Genomic DNA, 23,338 nt, shown 5'->3' with positions numbered 1-23,338 from the left:
ATTTTGTTACTTTTACCTACTAAATATAGTAATATTTGGAGTAGAAGCTGAAAAACTTAAATTCTTATATTTTTCCTGTTTCTGTTTACTTTTTATAACAAATTTCAAAAAGGTAACTAGCAAGAATTATATTTGTTCATGAAATCTTTAGTAAGTTCCTACTATATGCATTTAAGTGTTAACTTGAATTTTGATAAGCTTAAATTTAATTGACTTCTGAAAGGCTTATTAAAACTATCCTGTCTCTACCAAAATACAAAAATAAAAATAAAAATAAAAATAAAATAAAAAATAAATAAAAACAGGCATGGTGTCATGTACCTGTAGTCCCTGCTACTGGGGAGGCTGAGGCAGGGGAATCACTTGAACCTGGGAGGCAAAGGTTGCTGTGAGCCAAGATTGCGCCACTGCACTCCAGATTGGTGACAGAGTAAGACTTGGTCTCCAAAAAAAACACAAGTAGTTGTTAACATTTTAACATTTCTGTAGTATTATCTCCCAAGTACTGTTCTGAGAGTGGGAGTTTTGTGTATGTGTTGTGTGTGTGTGTGTGTGTGTGTGTGTGTATGATCCCTGTGATGCCTAGATTTACATTTTCGGCTTATACTTCTCTCTTAAAATTGAGATTCTGGTTTTTTTTTTTTTTTTAAATTGAGATTCTATTTCCAAATGTCTTCTTGGATGGCATATAGGCATTTTAAATATATCAACAAATAGTAATGAAAAATTATGTGTGTGTGTATATGTTATATATATATGTACAGATATATATGGTAGTATGTATATGACATTTACTACCCCTATGCAATGTTGTAGTACCGTGAAATATACATATACAACCAGGATAACATTATTAGTATTGTTCCTATTTTATAGACAAAGTTGAGGCTCAGAGAGGTTAAGTAATTTGCTACATGTTAAAGTTACATGGCCAGCAAGTGTCAGTGTTAACATTTAAACCCAGGCTGTGTATCTCTAGATTCTGAGCCCTTAACTACTACTTTGTACAGTGTCATAATAAGGAAAGTCTATTAAAAATAGTATTCTTTCACTGTTGTTAGTATTCTGTCACTGTTACCACATACTGTTTTGACTTTCTTTCATTAAAAGTTGTCTGATTTAAAAGAAAAAAACTATGAAAACTTTCAGCAAAAAGTATAGAAGATAATATAAAACACCTTTTTACTCATCTATCAGCTTAAGAGACAAAACATTACTTTTTGTCGTTATAGAGAACTTAGTTGAATAACTTAGGTGAATTTTTTATGACACTGTAATACCATTTGGGACTATATTTTCATTGATTTGAAAGATCATCTGAAATTCTACATTTTCTTAAAAGTCTATGCTTGTATTTCTTGAAATATAATGTCTCAAGAATATGTACAAGTGCATTGAAAAGGCTATTTTTTTCTGATCACATAGCTGTGTGTAAATTGGGACTTCTTTGTCCTACCCATTGTGGATGATACTTCTAGTAATTCTAACACCATCTGTATGATGTTTATTCCAATTTGCCATCATGTGATAAATTAAGAAAATAATTTTTTAACATTAAGAGTTAATTTGCTTTGGTAATAACTTAAATTGGAGAGGTTCAATAAATAGCGCTTACTACTATGGGGCTTATACATATGGAGCTTACATTCCAGTACAGGAATTCAGACAAATTTTTTAAAGGTGTATATAAAATGTCAGGTTGTGATATGAGCTGAGGAGGAGATGTTGCTATTTTATATTAGATGATCGGTGAAAGCCCCCCTGACTTTAATGACATTTGCACGGTGATCTAAAGGAAGTGTGGCAGTAAGTTATGTTCACTGGAAGAGTAATGTTTTTAGAAACAGAAAACGGCAACAGCAAATACCAAAGATGGGAGCATGCTTGGCATATTCTAGGAATGTCAAGGAGGCTGGCATGCTGGATAATGTAGAGCCTTATCCACCATTCGGAGAACTTTGGCTTTTTGAGTGAGCTGGGACACTCAGAGAGTTTTGAGGAATTGAATGGCATGAGGTGACCTACATTTCTAAAGAATAGCCCTGGGTAGAAGCAGGGAGAACATGTTGTACATTACAGTAAGGGAGCTGGAAATATCACAGGAATTCTAGGGATAACTGTGTAGTTGTGCCTCACGGAGGTTACTATGGAAGGTTAATTCATGAATCAGTTTATTTTCCTGATATTTATTGCCTGACCTTTGTATTGCCCTGTTCACATTTCTAATGAGGAGATTCTGGTCCCCATTTGTTTCTGCTTGGGGAAAGCTTTTCATGTCAGGCCACCTCAGTTAGCAGGCCAACTTAAGTGCTTATCATACTGTTGGTCAGGTGCCCATTCCTAATCAAGTCAGTTTGCCCTTTGTGAGGGAGAGAGGCAGGACAATGCATAGTGTCTTATATAAAAGTAAAAGAAATCCCTGAAACTAAACTGGAATTATTGAATATTATTATTTAGTTTCCTAGGGTTTCCATAAGAATTACCACTAACTGGGTGGCTTAAAACCACTAAAATGTATTCTCTTGCAGTTCAGGCAACCTGAACTATAGATGCTCGGGGGAGGATTTTTCCTTGCCTCTTCTAGCTTCTGGCATCTCTTGACTTGTGGCAGCATGAATACTAATCTCTGCCTTTATGGTCACATGGCCTTCTCTGTGTATCCTTTCTGTCTCTTATAAGGACATTCTAATTGGATTTAGGGCCCACCCTACTCCAGTAGTATATAGTGTTATCTCGATCCTTACCTTAATTATGTCTGCAAAGACCCTATTTCCAAATAAGGTCATCTTCTGAGATTCTAGGTAGATAGTATTCAACCTACTACAATTATGCTAGGAAAACTTATCCTTGAAACCATTGAAAATAACCAAAATAAGCTAAATTCTGTCTAGGTAATTAGGTCAGAATATCCAAAAAATCATTTAGTAGGTTTATCATCCTTAATTAAATTAAATGTTGTTAGCTTTGTTCCCTTTAAAAAACAAAATTTTCTGTTGTATTGAATTCTGAGAAGTAGCCTGTTACACTGATGGTGGCAGCAGCCCACCCGGAGCAGCCACTGTGGGGATTTAAGCTACAGCTGGGGAGGCGCAGCCAGGGCTACGTACTCCAGGGAGCCCCACCCCCTACTGAGTTGGTGGGTGTAGGAGCCCTGCACTCCGCTCCCACGTGCAGCTGCCACCACTCAACCTCAGCTCCAGACCTGGGCATCTCTGTGCTCTCCAGGGCCCTGGAAGTCCCTCAGCCCCTGCAGGCTCAGAAGTGCCAGCTCCTGCTCTCTGGCTTCTCTCTACTCCCTGCATCTGATTTCAAAGCAAAGTTGTGACTGAGCCTGGGCACTGTTGCAACCTGTCTGGGTGTGCACACTCTTGGGGTGGTGCTGACATGCTACATACCACCTCAGGCCCCTCCGGACTTCAGCTGCAAATGAGCATGGGAAGGAGGCTGAGGAGGTGCTGAGGGCAACTCAGAATGGGCCTGCAGGTGTCCCTTGGCACAAACAGCCTGGGCACCGTGGAGGACGTGTTGATGGTGGCAGGAGGGAGGCAGGCTCCTTGGTGGAAAGGGGAGGGTCCCAGGTGAAACCCTACCTTCAAGCTAGGGACAACCTGAAGCCTGGAGTCCAGGCTGCCAGTTCTGCGTAGAGTCCACCACCAGGAGTGAGAACTTATGATGCTTTTTCTAGGCCTGCCTATGGACCAGTCAACACATACTTGCTCCCTTCTGAGCCCATTAAAATACTCAGGTTCTGCTAGACTCACACAGATGTCCGGACTGCCAGCTGCAGGTAGCAGCTACCCAATTCCGGTCTCCTCAACATTTCTGGACTACCTGCCCATGGAAAGGAGCTGAAACATGCTCCCCTGCTCACCACTCTGCGGGTGACAAGAAGGAGAGAGCTGCAGCCCTGCGGGGATCCCAGACCTGGAGGTTTCCTAAGCAAGGGCTGTGACACTGCTTTGGGGCTCTGCAGTTCCTGGTGTTGCCAAGCTTCTTGGTACCACCGCTTTCCCCTTGTGCAAATGTGGGTGCCTGCATTGGAAGCCACATGCGATACATCTACTCCAGCCTCAGCCTTGCTCAGAGCTGGCACTTGTGCCAGCAGCTGTAGCTGCCCACTTGGCACCTGTGGCAGTACCTGAAGCTGCTGACCTGGCCACAGCAGCCGGGGTGCCTGGCTGTGCACAGTGGCCAGACTGCTTGCTCACTTGCCCACACATCCTTCGTCGCTCTGTGCCTGTCTTGCCCTTGGCAGGTCGGGGATCTGGGCTGGTAGCATGAGCTGAGCACAGCTTGCCAGGCCAAGTGGGCGGAACAAGTCCAGAGGGCGCAAACAATACTCAAGTAGAAGGTGCCACTGGCCACAGAGGTTTCTAGCTGGTGAAGTGACACCCCAGGATCCTGTGACAATATGATAAATCATACTAATTTTTGATCACTCCTCTGTAGTGACCTTGGTCTAGTCAATGGACCTCTTTGGACCTCAGTTTCTTCATATGTAAATAGGATTGGAGCCTTCCAGCTCTAAACCTCTGTGTTCTATGTTCTCTTTTGCCTAGTTTCAATCCTCCTGCCTTTGCTATTGGAACTACATTAGTGTTTAGAAATTATTTTGAAAAATGAGAATAATGTTCCTCAGTAAGGCTAGAGGATTTCCTAATGTTCCATTATTTTTGTATTTGTAAATGTATTTAACCACCCCCAGACATATATTTATAATTTCCTTTAAATACGGATGAAAGCAGTTCCTGAAATCTGTTGTATAACTGTTTTTCAAACCTGGTGTTCATTAGAACTCAGACCGTTGTCTTCTCCTGGGTAATTCTCCTCCCCACCACGGTTTTAACTGGTTTCTTTTTGTTCAGCCCCTCGTAAAATTAAAACAAAACAAAACAAAACAAAACATATAATTAAATGCACACACATACGTACATATACATACTAACAGTTTTACCAAACATTCTCAAAGCAGTCATTTTGGAATATTAAATTGAGTCACGAATTCCACATTCACATGCTTGTTAATCACTAAGATGATAAAGGCTTTAAGAAAGTCATTTCAGTATGTTATTTTCTGCTGAAGCAAATACTTAAAAATCCCTTTTATAAGCCATCATTAACTGGTCCTATTTCAGATTACTTTGTTACTGTAAATTCCCTCAACACTTATTTTTTGCTATATACATTTACCTGCTCCTGTTTATAATGTTTCATGCATGCATGTCTCTTTTTCTCATTTAGATTTTAGTCTCCTCTGGGGAAGGGACCCTCTTGCCCTCTTATTTGTCTCATGATGGCTGATACTTTGTCATTTATATATACTAATGTGTGATTTGATGTGGTTATTGACCCACCATCAATAACAACCTATGCTTCTCCAACAGTGAGAATGAATTTGCATTAATCTGGCACTATTTTGTGGCCATGCATTTTCAGCTGTAATCAGAAAAAGAAAGAAGCTAACTTCTTCCACATAAGAATGAAACCTTGGTTTGAATCATATTCACAGTCCACAGACAACATAGCATGCTTTACGCAACAGCCTTGTTACAATTGCATGGTAAATTAATGAAATTGAATGTTTACAACCCTGTTTAACACTCTAAAAATCCGTGTGCTTTGACTATGAAATAAATCCCAATCTGACATCATAAATTGCATTAGACTTTGCACATACCATGGTCTATGTGTGATTTAGAATGAGGACTATTTTATTTAGATATTTTTGTTCATATTTCTTTACTAAAGTTTATGAAAGGAAGCAGTTCTGCTAAGAAATGACCAGTGAGTTTGGACAGTTTTATTCCCAGCCAATTCATTGCAAGATGTATAGGTATTTTGGCAATACATTTTATAAAGATCCAAAGAAATATGTAGCAATAGATCATTGTCACTAAGGTTTCTCAGCACATGACAAAAACAGCAAATAGTGGTTTGAAGAATAGTATCACAGAATTGTGATTGCCTAGAATTCTTTTTAGGGTTGTTGCTGAAATTGCCTCACAGCTTTAGGGATATTTTACCCCACTAGGAAATTGTTTTTTCTGTTTGGTTGGGAGCCACTTATCTGCCAACCTCATGGCACAGTGTCTGTGTTCACGTCCTATGATGATAGCTTCCTCAGCCAATGTTTCCAAGACAGTGAAAACAAAATATTTTTTTGAGTTGACACACGTGCAGTTATTTGTGTTACCTCTGGAGTATTTGTTTTAATTTGATGCTATCTTACTTCCCTTTAGATTTCAACGTATTTTTCTAGTGTTATTAAGAAATGTGCATTTTAACATAATCATTATAATGAAAACAGATGCATCTTGACAGCAATACAGATTAGGACTAGAAAGCACTTTCTGAATTATAGGTCTTAATAACTATTTAAAGAACCTGTATTAAACTTATTAAAAGCTTGGCAAAGCAGCCAACAGTACTTAGAAAACTAATATAAAGGTAGGTACAGATCAATACTCTTAGAACATTTTGCAGGGGACTAACTATGAAAGATGGAATAATAAGGACACTTTTTACAATGTAGAAATGTGAACAGTACTTAAAATTGTGAACACATCTCATAAAGCAGCATTATGTATGGTATTAGTAAAGCAGTTTTTAAAATACGGGCATTTTGATTTTTTTTGCTTTAACTTTCAAATTCATAAATCATCTTAGAATACCATTAGTACATTTATGCATAGAATAGAAAATAGTCAAGTCCTTACAGATGTCAGTTTATATGGCTTTTGCTAAAATCTTGGTCAACAATTCAAATTCGTATCAAGTGTATTCAAGCTCATTTCACTAAATTGGTACCATAAATATTAAGTGACCTGGAATTTTTAATTATATACTATTAGCTTCAAAACATAATTCTGACATCAGCACATCCAGTGGTATTAACTCTTAATAGAAGCAAAGTAGATTTCTATGTCATATATTAGGCACAGTAAATACTGACCCAAGTTTTTAAAGTATTATTAGGCAAAAATGTTACACGTATTAAGATAAATAGTGGCTCTGTGTTGGATTTATTTTATCACTATGTAAGCTCCACCAAGGCAATATATTTTCTCATTTAAATATTGTGTTCTTAACTAGAAAGCCAATTTTTATATAATAATCATCTAAAATAATTAGAAGCGGCCGGGCGCGGTGGCTCAAGCCTGTAATCCCAGCACTTTGGGAGGCCGAGGCGGGTGGATCACGAGGTCAAGAGATCGACATGGTGAAACCCCGTCTCTACTAAAAATACAAAAAATTAGCTGGGCGTGGTGGCACGTGCCTGTAATCCCAGCTACTCAGGAGGCTGAGGCAGGAGAATTGCCTGAACCCAGGAGGCGGAGGTTGCGGTGAGCCGAGATCGTGCCATTGCACTCCAGCCTGGGTTAACAAGAGCGAAACTCCGTCTCAAAAAAAAAAAATAGTAATAATAATAATTAGAAGCATGTAACTGGTCATATAAAGATATATATAATCTAGCAGCAGAATCTAGGCACACTGACTAAATGGATTTCTTAGTAGAAGACTAACTTCACTCTTAAAACACTTATATGGATTTTCTGTATATTCGTAATTGGTCTTGGGAAGAAAATGCATATAAATCTGTCATTTGAAATATTTTTATTTCAAGTTATATTAACTAATTTAACTAAAGGTCTTGGGTGTACACTAGAGTTTTAATACTTCTCTCGTTGTTTTGAGAAACAAAAGCAGTTGCAGTGTAAAATAAAAGAAGATATCCCACTTCTATAAGACCAGTGTAAAAATGCAAGCTCCAATTAAATGAGGAAAGAAGGTGGAACTTTTCAAAAAACCTAGGACAATGTCAGGTAACGATTTGAATATAAAGTAGATTCAAGTTTCTTTGTGGAGTGGAGAGGGGTGTGGGGGTGTCATCTTTCAGGTAAACAGCTCTGTCTCTCAATAGAAGTCTCTCAATAAAAAGTATTGAGAGACATAGCTGTTACCTGATAAATGACATGGCATCTTTTATTTTATTTTATTTTATTTTCGGTTTTTGTTTGTTTGTTTTTCAGGAGGGTCATTCTTCCTAATTCTGAATTCATTTCTGAACTCATTTTATTTTGTGGTTCTTTAAATGAGGGATATCAGACAACAACATTAGAATGAGTCCTTGATAGTTTTCCATAAAGTACAGAGGATTTCTATGAATGTCCGTTTCCTGCATGGAGCCAAAAAGTGAAAAAATCAAGGTTATATTTCTACAATGACCAGGAGTAATAGTACTGGAATGTAGCTTTCTAGTTATCTAACCTGCTACCAAGGTTTACTTGAGAAATGTGCCTGAGGCTTTCCCCTTGGACTATCTATCATCTCAGCTGGACTTTTGATAGAAGTTGGATAGCTGACAACTCACAATTGAGATGCCAGCTAGCACCTGGAGTGCAAGTAGTCTGTATGGTTGATTGAAAGAAGATCCATGTGCACTAGATAACAATATTTGCTCTGTGACCCCAGCTGTTAGACTGGTGTTAGATAATGGACAGCTAATTTGGGGAGATTTCCCACCTGGTCAGCAAAGCTGTGAGTGTATAGCCTCTCACACCAGGCAGTTTAAACCTGGGATCTTTGTTAAGATGGAATCCATGAAGGCAGAATATAAAGACATAATGTTATAGTGCTTCTAAAAACTGAAACATAAATGAGGCAGTTAGGTATATGAATATGAATTTCAAGCCTTCATATACCTGGAATCAACCCATTTGTATTTGTTAGGTCATTTCTGCAGCATCCAGTGTTATTGAAACTATGCAGATTGACTTTAATACTATTTTGGAGGATACTACCTGAGTACTGAGTACGGCTGTAGTTGATTTTTTTTTTTTTCCTTTTATGTGGTACCATAGTTTCTTTGATACCAGCTTCCAAAATAATTTCCTGGAGATCCTATCTTAAATTGGTGCATTCAACATTTATTCATCAAAACATATTGAAGATTGGAGTGCTGTAGTTAAACAGATTTTTTAAAATTGAGTTATAAATTTCCATATGTGAATTAGTATCTGTCAAAGAATATCTTGAAATAGATCCAGCACTAAAACTATATTAAGTATTAATGAATTTTTCTTCGGTATAGAAAATACTATAGTGCCTTTGAGGTTCCCATTATGATCATTGATAAAAATGACATAATACTTTAAGTGTAAGTGGTATGGGGGCATCAAGCTGGGGGTATTCTCTGACCTTGTGATATATTTCATATCTTCAAAAACTTTATTTGCTCATCATTGCTTTCTCCTGGGAATAGAATGCAGGATGTGCTGTGGTGATAGGTTATTACATGGGTTTATCATTAATTTTGGTTTATGCTACTATTTTTGTGTCATTTACAAATAATAATAATAAGGATTTACATGTTGAAATTGTGTGTCTTAGTTTGCTAAAGACCATAGTTTGATTCAAGTATTCACCTTACTGCATTTTACAACTCTGTTAAATGTGCTTAGAAAGTTGGAATAATAAAAGTTAAGAATAAATCACTGTAGAGGAGTTCATTTGAGAAGCAAGAACAATTACATAAACAGACTAGTTTTTCTCTTTTTTTTTGTTTTGTTTTGAGATGGAGTCTGGCTCTGTCGCCCAGGCTGGGGTGTAGTGGTACGATCTTAGCTCACTGTAAACTCTGCCTCCTGGGTTCAAGCAGTTCTCCTGCCTCAGCCTTCCAGGTAGCTAGGATTACAGGCATGTGCCACCACACCTGGATAATTTTTTGTATTTTTAGTGGCGATGGGGTTTCACCATGTTAGCCAGGCTGCTCTTAAAGTCCTGACCTCAGGTAATCCACCTGCTTTGGCCTCCCAAAATGTTGGGATTACAGGCATGAGCCACTATGCCCGGCCCAGATTGGTTTTTCAAATATGTAATTGTAAAGTTCTGAATCATATTGATATGAAGGATGTTAGATAAATGTGAATTATCAAATAGCACTGTGGAGATATAAGCACTGTGCTGGACATATACTGCAGAGGTATATATTAGCATCATGTTGAATTTATTAATCTGCAAACTCACAGATGATTCAGGATCACTTCATAGTGTTCAACTATTTAAAAAAATAATCCTCAGTATATTCTTTGTCTTAGAAAGCTCATCCATGCATTCAAGATCTTGGCTCTGATCCTTGTGTGTATGATTTGGCATCATCTTTGATAGTCCTCATATGTCACATTTGCTCGTTTTTTTCATTTGTGATATCTAAGCAGCTTTTACATTTCCATTGCCATTATTCTAGCTCAAGCCTCACTCCATTTGGAGACAAAAATTGATAGAGGAAGTGATTGGTCTGGCAAAACAAGATTACTGAGATTATTGAAAATTCACTATAACCAAAGTGAATAAGGTAAAGTTCAAAGGGATAATGAAGTCAAGGAAGTTAGTAGGAAGCAACCCCGTAATGACTGACCAATGTCTTTCATGTTGGGTATGGAAGTAAGTAAGGGTTACCAAGGACTGTTATTCCAAATGAAAGGCAAGTGGCTTCATTTTTTAAAACTGCTTTCTAATATTTTTGCAGTATTTTACATCAGGTCAAATAGCAACTAATAATTACTACATTTTTTGAAGTGGGTGTTTACAGGTATGTATATAATTGACATGTCTATAGCCTATAGTCATAAATTGCAATATGATAGAGCTCAATAGTTTGTCCATTGGTACGTGAAAGACAGAAAGAAAGTATATTTATGGACATATCTGATGTTTTTATTATCTAAAGTATCCTTTGCTCTGAAGATGCTACCCAAAATGAATAATTAAAAAGATGAAAACCACCTCATTGGTATTGTTTTTACTTCTGCATATACCCATTGGTGGTATTTTTAATATATTTTAACTTTTATCCAATATTTGTTCATGAAAGTAAAATAACTAAAATCTTGTGACCTCTAATTAATGATTTTTATGTTGTTGATAATATAGCTTAATGGGAGGTATTTAAGAATTGAGAAGTACTGGATTGTTTTACTATTAAGAAGTTCTGTGTCCTAAGACAAGTCACTAACCTTCTTTAGTTTCTTCACCTACAAAATGGAGTAACTTATTTTATTTCCCAACCAGAAAAGCTACTCTTAGTGGAGTGTGTTCTTTCATGGAGGTTTGTTTATAAATGAAGAAAAATTCATGTTGTTAATTAAAATTGTCTGTTGATTTTGGCTTTTAGCTGTTCCAATTGAATAGAAAGTTTGTTATTTTGAATAATGCCGAAGTTATTTCAGCAATTAAGACATGCTTTCTTTAAAAGGCATTTATATGTTTGGAAATACTTAACAAATATAAATGCGTATATTTTAGGTGTAGCTGTATTTCTAGATTATTCTGAAAATAGGGACAAGCCAGGTTGACAATAACAGAAGGCTGATATATCTTACGGAGTTTATACTGCATTTAGCCCCACAATTTTTTGTTTGCATGTCATGTATATATTTGTTACAGTGTTGTTATTGCTTTCAATGGTTTATATCACTATGATAGAAGAAAATTAATAGCAGATTTGGCTTATTTTGTCTTGGATAAAAGTCATAAGTTGCTTAGTGGGGGATTATTAAGGATTTTAAATAGTTGTATTTATGTTGGTCAAGGGATACAAAATTTCATTTAAACAGAAGGTGTAAGTTCAGGAGATTTATTGTACATCATGATGACTATAGTTAATAACAAAATATTGTATACCTGAAAATTGCTAAGAGAGGAGATTTTTAAAAAACTTATTTTAAAAATTTCAGTAGTTTCGGGGGTACAGGTGGCTTTTGGGTACATAGATGAATTCTATAGTGTTGAATTCTGAGAGTTTACTGCACCTGTCACCCGAGCAGTGTATAGTGTACCCAATATGTAGTCTTTTATCTCTCACCCACCTCCCAACCTCCCCACACCTACTTCGAATAATGATGGTGTTTTGATGGGAAATGAATTTATAGATTGCTTTTGGTAGCATGATCATTTTCACAATATTGGTTCTACCCTTTCATGAGCATGGGGTGTGTTTCCAAGTGTTTGTGTCATCTAAGATTTCTTTCAGCAGTGTTTCGTAGTTTTACAGCTATTGTAAAGAGGGTCAAGTGCTTCATTTGACTCTCCGTTTGGTACCCCTGATTTGTGTATGTTGATTTTGTAACCTGAAACTTTACTGAATTCATTTATCAGATCTAGGAGCCTTTTGGGTGAGTCTTTAGGATTTTCTTGGTATACGATCATATCATCAGCAAAGAGAGTTTGCTTTCCTCTTTCTCTTGCCTGATTGGCTGGGGCTTCCAGTACTTTTTGATACAGACATTTAGCACTGTAAACTTTCCTCTTAGCACTGCTTTTCCTGTATACGAGAGGTTTTGATAACTTGTTTCACTAGTACCATTCTTTTCAAATAATTTTTTAATTTCCATCTTGGTTTCATTGTTAACCCCAAAATCATTCAGGAGCAGATTAATTTCCATGTATTTGTATAGCTTTGAAGGTTCCTTTTGCAGTTTATTTCCAGTTTTATTCCATTGTATTCTGAGTAGATGCTTGATCTGATTTTGAGTTTCTTAAATTTATTGAAACTTGTTTTATGCCCTATGAGATGGTCTGTCTTGGAGAATATTCCATGTGCTGAGGAGAAGAATGTGTATTATGCGGTTGTTGGGAAGAATGTTCTGTAAATTTCTGCTAAGTGCATTTGTTCTAGGATGTAGTTTGTGTCCACTGTTTCTTTGTTGACTTTCTGTCTTGATGGTCCATCTAGTGCTGTCAGTGGAATATTGATGTCTCCCACTCACTGTGTTGCTGTCTATTTCATTTCTTAGGTCTAGTAGTAATAGTTTTATAAATTTGGGAGCTCTAGTGTTAGGTGCATATAAATGTAGGATTGTAGTATCTTCTTGTTGGTCCTAAGAGAGGAGATTTTTAAGTGTTCTTATAACAAATAAAATCAAGTATGTGAGGTAATTTCTATGTTAATTACTTTGATTTACTCATTTCACAGCGTATGCATGTGTCAAAATGTCATGTTGTACAGTATATATAGTTTGTGTCAATAAAAATAAATATAAATTAAAACACACATTTAACCATGGTTAAGAATGTACGTGCACACTGAAAAACATATAATCTCCACAGGATCTTTCTCAGTGTTAGGTTAAATGGATTTAAAAATATTATATATAAACAAACCAGAAAAGACTAAAGCAATTCTCATTACAGATAACATTCTCAGGAAAAAGAACATTTGGACTTACTAAAATGTTTTTGACATCTACAGTGAGGACCCAAGAAAATGATTTTCTTTTTAGATGTGGTTGCAGTTGTCTTGTGCTAAAAATATCTGTGAACATTAAATTTCTTTGATCTTTGTCTACGTAGCTATCACCCTCTGTAATGAGTCTTTAATTATATGTTTTTGGCACACCTGGTAGGTGAGAAGGACTGTTGCATTTCTGTTGTTCACTCATCAAATAGCAATTACCCTTCAACTCTCCTTATCCTTGTACCATGAAAAAAAAAATTCATTTAATTTCTCTGCTGCCCACCAGAATCAGATAGTATAACATGCAAATCGGTTTAGGAAAAAAGAATATGTGTGCGGTTGGTATATGCTAATGTGCAGTTGGTATATGCTAATGCCTCTATGTTTCTTCATTGCATTCAAATAACTTCCTACTTACTTTATTCATGACATAAACTTGGTGTCAGCTCTCAGCTCTGTTTCATTTGCAGGGCTTATAGATTGGGAATGTGATTTTTTTGGAGTAAGTTTATTTTAACAAAATTCCAGTAAACTAAAAGAAGTTGGACGTCCTGTGGTGTGTGTGATAGAATTTTAACTGTATTGCTTATCTTAGGAAAATAAACCAGTACATTTTTCTTGTGGAAGTTAACATTCTATTTTAAGTTTGACTGGTCATTTTATTAAGAAGGCATCTTTAATAAGTGTCCTAACATAATTATATCTACTAGTTCAAATATGTGAAGAAGATAAAAAATGTGAGTCGCCTTTAATTGAATATTTGGGATACTCTTTCTCTGTTTCCCCTATTAACCGTAGATTGAAGAGTCTATTTTTATTGTCACTCAAAGTTTTTGGTAATTTTTCCCCATCGTTACTTTGGAGCAAGATGTTCTCTTATACTTTTACAACAATAATGTTTAAAGGAAGATGGGGAGGAAAATATTCTTTATTGTTAGCCTGTTAGGTATTCAGATAGATTTGGGCATAAGCCATTTCTTAGACTATCTCCAAAGTAACTTAGACAACTTACAAAATTGATTTTAATGAATAAAGTAGTTTTATCCCTTTAAGAGAGTGTTTACTTAAACTGTTGCCTTCAAGAGATTTTTGTGTGTAACTAGAGCATTTAAAATTGTTTTGTAAATAAGAGGAATTTGTCTTTATGTAATATAAACAACTAGAAAGAATGCACATTTCCTACTTTGTAAGGAATTCCTAAAAATGGATGAGTGGCATGAAACAGTGTAGGATTTTTGCAGTGAGACCGACAGAGAGAATAAACATAGCCAGAGAGAAAGATGGAATGTCTTCTTTGATGTTTCTAAGGAAATTGTAATCTATCACAACAACGAAGTCAAAACCACTCAGAGGTAGAGCTGGTAACCTTTCTATGAGTCACATGAAATAAATGATCAGTGACTGTCAGGCTTCAATGGCTTATGCACAAATGTCTGGAAATGGCAGTGTTACGTCAAATATATATTTTATAATTGGTCAGAGATATCTCATGCATTAATCTACTATGATGAATAGTTTCCATGGACATTCAAATGCCCAAAGCTATTGTGTTTGCTTTCATGTGGAGAAACCTGAGTGGACATACATGTTTTTAATGAATCTAAGACCAAGTCAGTTGTAGTGTATACAAATCCATGTCTATATTATACATGTTTATATATTTTTTAGTGGGTATATATATTGACAGTGGGACTATCTATCATGTTTATTTAGCTGAACAAATTTTCCGTTAAGGATGCAGAAAATACTAAGATTTTCTTGGTTACTCTTTATGCAGATTGATCCATGGACTGAATGCGTGATACTGTTTATGTTGGGCTACATACTGGTTTTAATCACATGGAATTCTTTTTCTTCCCATAACTGTATACAACTAAGATTTGATTTTAGTTGCATTAAAAAACATTACATTAGCAATATTGGTATTAAAATGAGATGTCTTCATGTAAAAAAAAAAAAAAAGCCAAAAACCCACCACTCAAGATAATACTTAAAGTCTCCTCAACACTTTGAATCAGTTGTTTCACATGTTATAATTTTACCAACTTTCTGAATTCCCCCAAGAAACTCTGAACTATCATTCATTTTATTTGATGTTCCAGTGATTCGGGTTGTAGTTTGAGATTACACATGGGAATAGAACACCATTAGAGGGAAATAAAATCCTTTGTACAGAACACATAACCCTCTATACTAGCCTTTAGCACTGCACAAACAGTGATAAAGGGATGACATGACTAATATTGGACTCCCTCACATGAGACCAATTGCCTTTACAGCTTATGGGATTCAGTATAGAAGTTTCTAATTTTAGCTTTAACCCTTTTGAAAGATAGGTGTTAATCTGGATAATCTAATCATAGATGGACATGCAGTCAGTATTTTCTATTATATCCGCATTGTATATAGCATACTGAACTCATCTGTTCATACTCCTTTGGTTTTACATTATATTTAAGTGAAATATAACTAAATAATTCAGAGTCTGAATCTCTGCTTTATGGGAGAAAGGTTGAGGTTCTGGGAAACCATGAAATGTTGTCCTTTATAAGAATCTGTGAGGCAGCACGATCTTATTCCCTCCTTCAGTACGTACATTTATAGAACATTTTCCTCGTTTTGCTTTTCCCTGAAGAGCTAGAGAGGGGAGAATCTTGCTTTCTCTTAGATTTAGGGTTAATTGAATCTTCTGTTACCTTCACTAAATGTAAGATGTTCTTTCCTTTGATCATGCTGATCAGTGTAAGTGGGTCCTTTAAAAATAATGACCTCAAAAGTTATAAAGGCTGGGGATAGGTTTCTATTTTAAAACATAAATATATTTTTGATATATGTCAGGATTATACATGAACTAAAAATTCTCTCCCCCTCACCATTATAATTTCCATGTCTATTCTGATGTGAATTGGCCAGTACTAAATACAATTAGAATTAAGTATACCCAAAGTTGAATAGTGACTATTTAAAACACATGAGGTAATATGAGTACCAAATATTTAGATTATGAAGTCTTTTTTAGAAAAGATTTTTAGAAACAGAGTCCTACTATGTTGCCCCATCTGGCCTCAAATTCTTGGGCTCAAATGATCCCCCTCTTTGAGCCTGACAAATAGCTGAGATGGCAGGCATGACACTGTGCCCAAGTCTTATTTTTCAACAAATCAATAGATTAAGTTTAGTATAATTTTAGTCTTATGCATATTTTATAAAAATTAATGTAATGTTCATTAAGTGATTAAAAATCATGTTAATACTGTGGAAAAGGATGCTTTAATTTATGCCTAAAATTCACACTGCATTTTGGACTAGAAGATTCAAACAACATTCAAAATTTTGGTTTTAACGGTTTCAAAAATATCTTCATAATGGCTTCATTATGAGGATAATGAATGTTTTATATATATATATATATAATTTATGTGATGTTATATATATATTATTTCATTTAATAGTCACAGTGACTTCATGGGGTAAAGGTACTATTCTTATCTTTATTTTGAAAATAAGCTTAGAATATTTAAGTAAATTATCAAAAGTAATACAGCTAGAATATGTAGAGATGGCATTAGAACCTAGATCTGTTTTCCTCCAAAGCTTATGCATTTAGCCATGCCACTACGTGGCCCCACAACATAATCCATGGATGGATGGTGGAATATTTTCTTGATTTTTGGGTAAACTTGAAAAAAAGTATTTAATTTTTAGCTTCTTGAGCAGCATAGCAGTTGTTAGCCTCCCTGATAGATACACGTAGGGTTTGCAAATGCTATCTCACTGTGATTCAGACCGCTTGTTCCCAATGTAAGCTTCCCGGCTTCCTTTTCGGTCTTCAGATATAATCTTGGCTTCTGGCTCACTCAAACATGAATCTTCTTGACTGGTCTATTGTTTTTGTTTGGGTGATTCATTTGTTCCACCTTGTCTCCTGACACGTGACCACAAATGTCAGCTTGGATGTGTAGCATATTAAGACAGTTCTTTATCATAGATAACTTGATAACAAAATCACCAATATATTAATACCTTAAAAAGTGAGATCATGGACTACGTAGCCCATCAGAAAAAGAAATAGTATAAGCTACATTTTGGTCCTATTCTTTCTGATAAACTACCTTACCTAAATCTTTACTGAAAATTTTAGTTGAAGTCTCCAGTTATCTTTCCTTAACAGTATTTGGTAGATTTCTTATGATGTTCAGGACTTTAAAAAACAATAAAAGCATTGATTGAAAAGTACTTATCCTGCCTCAATAAATGAACTAAGCTGTTAAATAATGAAACATGTGTTTGTATGTCTTGGCATAGATATATAGATATAAACTGTTCTGTAACACCAGTAATTCTCCTTCAGTGAGATATTGGAACTATTAGCCTAGATGTTACAGAAAATCGTGCACTAGTCCTGTTTTAATAATTTCTAAGGATGTGGTTGAAATAAGCATGGGCTTAGGAGTCAGATATGGATTTCAGGCCTAGAACTGTTGCTTGTCTTTTGAGTGATGTTTAGGAAGTTACTTAACTAGTTTGCTTCTTAGTTTCTTTGCCCATAAACAATTTTCAGAATGGCTTAACTTAAAAAGACTCACAAGGATTTGGGGCAATTAGAACTGTGATATATTGCTGAAGGAGTGCCAAGTAGCCACTTTGGAAAGCAGTTTTTAAACAGTTAAATATATACTTCTATATACTTCCCATAAGATCCAGCTATTCCACTCCTAGGTATTTTTTAAAAACAGAAATGAAAACATGCTTATACAAATACTTACATGTGAATGTTTGTATCAGCTTTATTCATAATCATCAAAACCTGGAGACAACTGAAATGCTCATCCACTAATGAATAGATAAACAAATTGTGGTATATTCATGCAGTAACAAGGAATGGAATACTAATACATGTAATGAAATGGTTGAATATCATAATATTGATGTTAAGTGAAAGAAGCCAGACACAAAATTTGAAAGCTATACAATTCCGTTTGTAATGATATTCTGGCAAGAGCAAAACTGTAGGGACTCAAATCAATTAAGTAGTTGCCAGGATGCTGGGAGTAGGGAAAAGGGATTGAATGCAAAGGGGAATGAGGCAACATTTTAGGATGATGGAAATGTTTTATATCTTATTTTTATTGGTGGTTGTATGACTATTCATTTTTTAAATGTTTAAATTTTACTATATGTAAATCATACCTCAGTAAAAAGGAAACAAAAAGTAGCTCATGTTTTGGGGTGGTTATGAAAATTATAAAGAATCATTCTCCTCTCCTATTTTTTCTTCCATTTGGTTCTTCATTATTCTTTCCTTCTTCTGTGTCCCTCATAAATGTAAGGTCCATGAGAAATGTCAGTTTCTTATTTCAGGGCTGAGATAATATAGAAACCTTTATGTCTTTGTAATCTCTGAGTCAGATTTTAAATCAGGTCATTAACTGTATTCTTATAATTCTGGATGTTCCAGTTTGTACTAAATAACTCAGAGCTGTAATTTTCATATGCCATGAAATATACCAAATATATCTGTTTCGACTGGATTCCTGATCTGTGTCCTGTAGCACTGGGAGGGCACAGTATGGCTGAGACAGCACATGAAGCAGCCTTGAGTTCTGAACCTGAGTCTTGCCTGAGAAAGGCTTCCCCTGCTTCTCAGCAACCCATTGTTCCATGCCAGTGGTTCTCAAACTTGAGCAAGCATCAGATTCACCAGGAGAATTAGTTAAAACATACATTTCTGTCTTCCTTCCAGCTACTGATTCAGTAGGTCTGAGGTAAGGCACAAGCACTTTCATTTCTAACAAGTTCCCAGATGATGCCAATGCTAAGGATTTGGAGTGCACACTTTGAGAACCCTTGATTTATGTCAGAATTTCTGCCCACATACTCACCTACCGGAGCCAACATTTTGTTTTTTAAACTGCCTTCTTAATTCATGGCCACTTCTGTATTGGCTGAAATCAGTATATTCTACGTATATATGAGAGAGAGAGAGAGAGAGAGAGAGAGAGAGAGAGAGAGAGAGAGAGAGAGAAAGAGAAGCAGTAAAACAGTAAGAGCTTGGCTGGAGTTCACATTGTTTGATGCCTGAAAGGCAGGGAAATGGTGCTGGCAAGAGAAAAAGGAAACAAAGATATGTCTAGCCATACCCCCTTCCTTTTAACCTGTTGAGTATTGCCATTGTACATCATAATCATTTTATCCCCTTAGCAACGGGCTCCTTTGGGGCTCCCATTCTCTCTACTTTAAAAGTTCTCAAGACTCTTACTAAGCCTCCTCTGCCCATTTGCCTAAAATGTTTTCATTTAAGACTTGTTTCACTGTCTAGTTGCTAATAAATAGGCCCTGCCTCCTTACACTTAAACGTTGTGTGATTATATCTTGTTTTTTTAAGATAAATTGTAATTTTCCCTGAATAAAACCAAAGTACTATGAACTGTACCGTTTGAAACAGGGATGTGTGGGCGACTGATTTCAATTGAACAAATGTGAATCATGATCTCGTGAATCATGCTTCCCTAGACCAAGAAAGAAATAACCCTAATAATTTTAATAGCAGTGGGAATAGAGAATATAAGTAAAATATAGAATTTTAAAAACAATTTGTGGTAAATTTAAAGAAATCATGGATTATTTCATCTTCCCAAATGCCAAAGCAGATATTGAGGACTATATATAAAATTGTTCAGAATTTCTATTATATAAAGGTTATTGTAGGGTACAGTGTGCTGTACTGATATCTGCTGATTTTTCTCTGTGATAAATTAAATGGAGTATATTATGCTTAGAGCTGGTGTCCCTTTATCCCTCTACCACCACCTCACTGATTATAGAGCCTTTAGAGAAAATGGCTCATTGCACTAGATGATTACATGCCTCAATTGAATAGTAGCTTGTTGGCAATTATCATTACAATGCCATATTGATTTTTTTCTTGTTTCCATTATGGAAATTAAAGCAGAATTTGTTTAAAATGAGCTTCTATGTATATCATGGATGGCAACTGGTTCTGAATATGAGCTATTTAAAAAATATATTGCTTTCAGTGATGTGATGTCTCTGATACTCCCTTAAAAATTTAGGTCTCTGCTTTGTTGATAAGATTTACCTTACGTCTCTATGAAATGGATAATTTAAAGACTGGAATGGAATGTTTTAAATATATAAAGCATATATTTTAATTATTTCACGGAAGTCTATATATTGATTTATGTTTATGATGTTCTTGGGAAGTATCAGATTAGTTATTCTCTTAACCATACAAGCCAGTAAATTTAATTAAATTTAAATTAGCAAATATTTATTTAGTGTTGACTTTATTTAATGTAAATAGTTAGTGGCTATATAGAAGCTACCTAAACACTATGAAAGATAGAAATATTAATGAAATGATACAACTATCTTTAGAGAATTTATATGCCAAATGGGTAGATAAGACATATGGCAAGAATCATTATGATAATGTCACACAGTAAAAGATAAATATTACATGGAGATTCTAAGGAAAAAGAACTCATTTGATTGGAGGAATTACGGGGAAAACACTAATGACTTAAAACAGCCAATTTTAGCTTTAAATGGTTTGGAGAGATGGAGTGGAGGTTACCTTCTGGGAAGAAAGAATAAATGAGTTAACATGAGGAAGTCCAAGGTGGACTCCAGCAATAATAATTTGTCTGATTTATTGGCACATGCACTTTAAGGCCTGAGGCCGGAAAGGTAGATTGAAGGTACATCGAAATGTTGAGCCAAAGGATTTTAAACGTATTAGGTAGTCGAGGGGAAATTTTTGGATGGGAAACTTTGGTTAAGGGTAACTTAGTCTGTAGTTTTATAGAATGAGTAAAAGAAAAGAATGAAGTTGGGGAATCACCAGTTGGGAGTCTCCAGGCTTATTAAAGGAAAGATAACTAGGGCTAAACTAGAATGTTAGCGCAGGCATTAGAAAGGAAGAAAGAGGGCATTTGAGGCAGCCATTCTAGAAGTACAATATTTGTGACTGGATGCCAGAAAGTCAAACCAAGCTGTACATTATCAGTATTTCAGCCTTCTACCACACAGGGGACTTTATCTCCAGCCAGTCTCCTAAACCTGCTTGCTCAGCTCCTGCCACATGGGTCTCCTCACAGTTCCTGAAACATTCTAAACACACTAGCTAAACACTAATGCCTCATGACCCAACTTGCTCTTAATCCTTCTACCTGGAAAGTCCTCACTTTCTCAAGGGTTCTGCTGAAATACCTAACCTTATCAAAGAATCTTTCCTGATCACACATTGAAAAATAGCAACCAGCTACCCCTTTCATTGTATTTTCCAAGGTTTATTTTTCTTCATTGCATCAAAGCAATTATTATATTTATTATATACTTACTTGTTCACTGTCTCCCTCTCTCTAGACAGTAAAGTCCATGAGGCTATTTGCTTAGTGTTGTTGCCTGTTCTGTATCTCTCTCACCTAGAACATGCTTGGAACTTTGTAGACACTTAAAAAATATTTGTTGAATGAATAAATAGGATAAAGGCAAAGGTGAAAGAAATGGGGCATCAAATAACTATGCCAGTATTTCAAGTCTGAAGAATTTAAAGGGTAGTAATGTTATTAATAGAGTATCAAAGAGTAGAAGATAAGTTGACTTAGGGGTATGGAGACAGAGGAAGATTAATTCAGCTCATAAATTCATGCTTAAGTATGTCATGCTGGTGAAAAAACCAAGGCAGTGCTGTGTAATGTGGACAAGTCCAGGATTGAGGTAACGATCACTGATTCATCCTCGTAGAGTTGATACTTGAAGCAATGAGGATTGAAAAAATAATGACAAGCAATATTGAGACAGAATTATCAGATTTGAAAACTAAATTTGTATTTTGGATATTTAATGTTTTATATTTACAAACTTATTTATACATCTAATTTTTTGTTTACTTCTTAGCTGGGTTAACAACTTCGGCCATGAAGGTCTTGGACTCTTATTGGATGAGCTGGAAAAGCTTCTGGACAAAAAACAGTAAGAATAAACATTAAAAATAAAATCACCAAAGGGGAGATGTTTCAGCACAACATAAGATATATATTTCTTCTTTATTTAGGCAAGAAAATATTGACAAGAAGAATCAGTATAAACTTATTCAGTGCCTCAAAGCATTTATGAATAATAAGGTAAGTAGTAGTTATTTCTGCCCCATCACAAAAGGTGAGAGAACTTGTCCAACAGTACGAAAGTATGAAATGGACAAAATATTTTATTTTTTAATTATGTTTTTAAGTTCTGAGGTACATGTGCAGGATGTGCAGGTTTGTTACGTAGGTGAAACCCATCACCTAGGTAATAAGCCAGACATGCATTAACTCTTTTCCCTAATCCTCTTCCCTACCCTGTACCTATTTTTAACGTATGTTTCTGCTGTATTAATTAATTATAGACTAGTATTACAGGTGCATGCATAATAAATGTTTATAAAGTTTTACAGTGAGGTTAAATACACATTTGAAACCATATATAAAAGATAAATTTGATGTTTAATTTTTCAAAATGTGAGCTATTGTTAGTTTCCTTAGTCAATTTTTTTAAAATTCTATGGTGATATTTCAGTTTAACCAAAGAAGCCCTCACAGCATCCAAAGGATTTCAAGGGTGATATGACTTCTATAGATCTAAATCTGTTAAAAAAAAATGGATCCCTATTCCAATATTTCTTCTGTTCAAACATGTTGCTTTCACGTAGGGAATATAGATAAAACACGACTTTCCATTGACAATGCTACTAATTTCCTCAGGAGGGTGAGCTAGTCAATGAAACAAAAACAATGATTGGAAAAAGTGTATTTGACTCTTGTCTATAATTTAGAAATGCTGTGTCTGATTCTCATTCTGTGTTTTCCTCCAAGAATTTCTTTCATGTGAATAGAGGTCTTTTTGATTTTATAGTATATTCAGTATTGAGAAAACATGAAAAAAAAGAAATGAACAAAATAGTGAGTGCTTGTTCAGTTTACAGAAGGATCTTTATGATGCAAATTCTCATAATACTTAAGTAGTACTTAAATGAAACGTATACTTTGCTTCACAAAATATTGATTGGTGGGTTTTTGAGATCATGCAAACGAATTAGTC

At 35.4% G+C, this 23,338-nt stretch overlaps 1 protein-coding gene across 5 annotated transcripts in view; it reads left to right on the top strand.

Moving 5' to 3' along the window:
• The window catches only part of DIAPH2 (diaphanous related formin 2), a 914,837-nt gene that overhangs the window by 185,050 nt on the left and 706,449 nt on the right, over positions 1-23,338 (top strand). For all 5 annotated transcript variants that reach the window (XM_074391645.1, XM_074391644.1, XM_074391643.1 and 2 more), the window contains 2 exons: positions 22,157-22,231; positions 22,314-22,383. In XM_074391645.1, the coding sequence (XP_074247746.1) occupies positions 22,157-22,231; positions 22,314-22,383 (145 nt within the window). The remainder of the gene's footprint in view (positions 1-22,156; positions 22,232-22,313; positions 22,384-23,338) is intronic.

The sequence above is a fragment of the Saimiri boliviensis genome, chromosome X (genome assembly GCF_048565385.1).
Source record: "Saimiri boliviensis isolate mSaiBol1 chromosome X, mSaiBol1.pri, whole genome shotgun sequence".
Taxonomy (NCBI): domain Eukaryota; kingdom Metazoa; phylum Chordata; class Mammalia; order Primates; family Cebidae; genus Saimiri; species Saimiri boliviensis.
The sequence above is the reverse complement of the archived record's forward strand: the minus strand, read 5'-3'. Positions and strand labels throughout refer to the sequence as shown.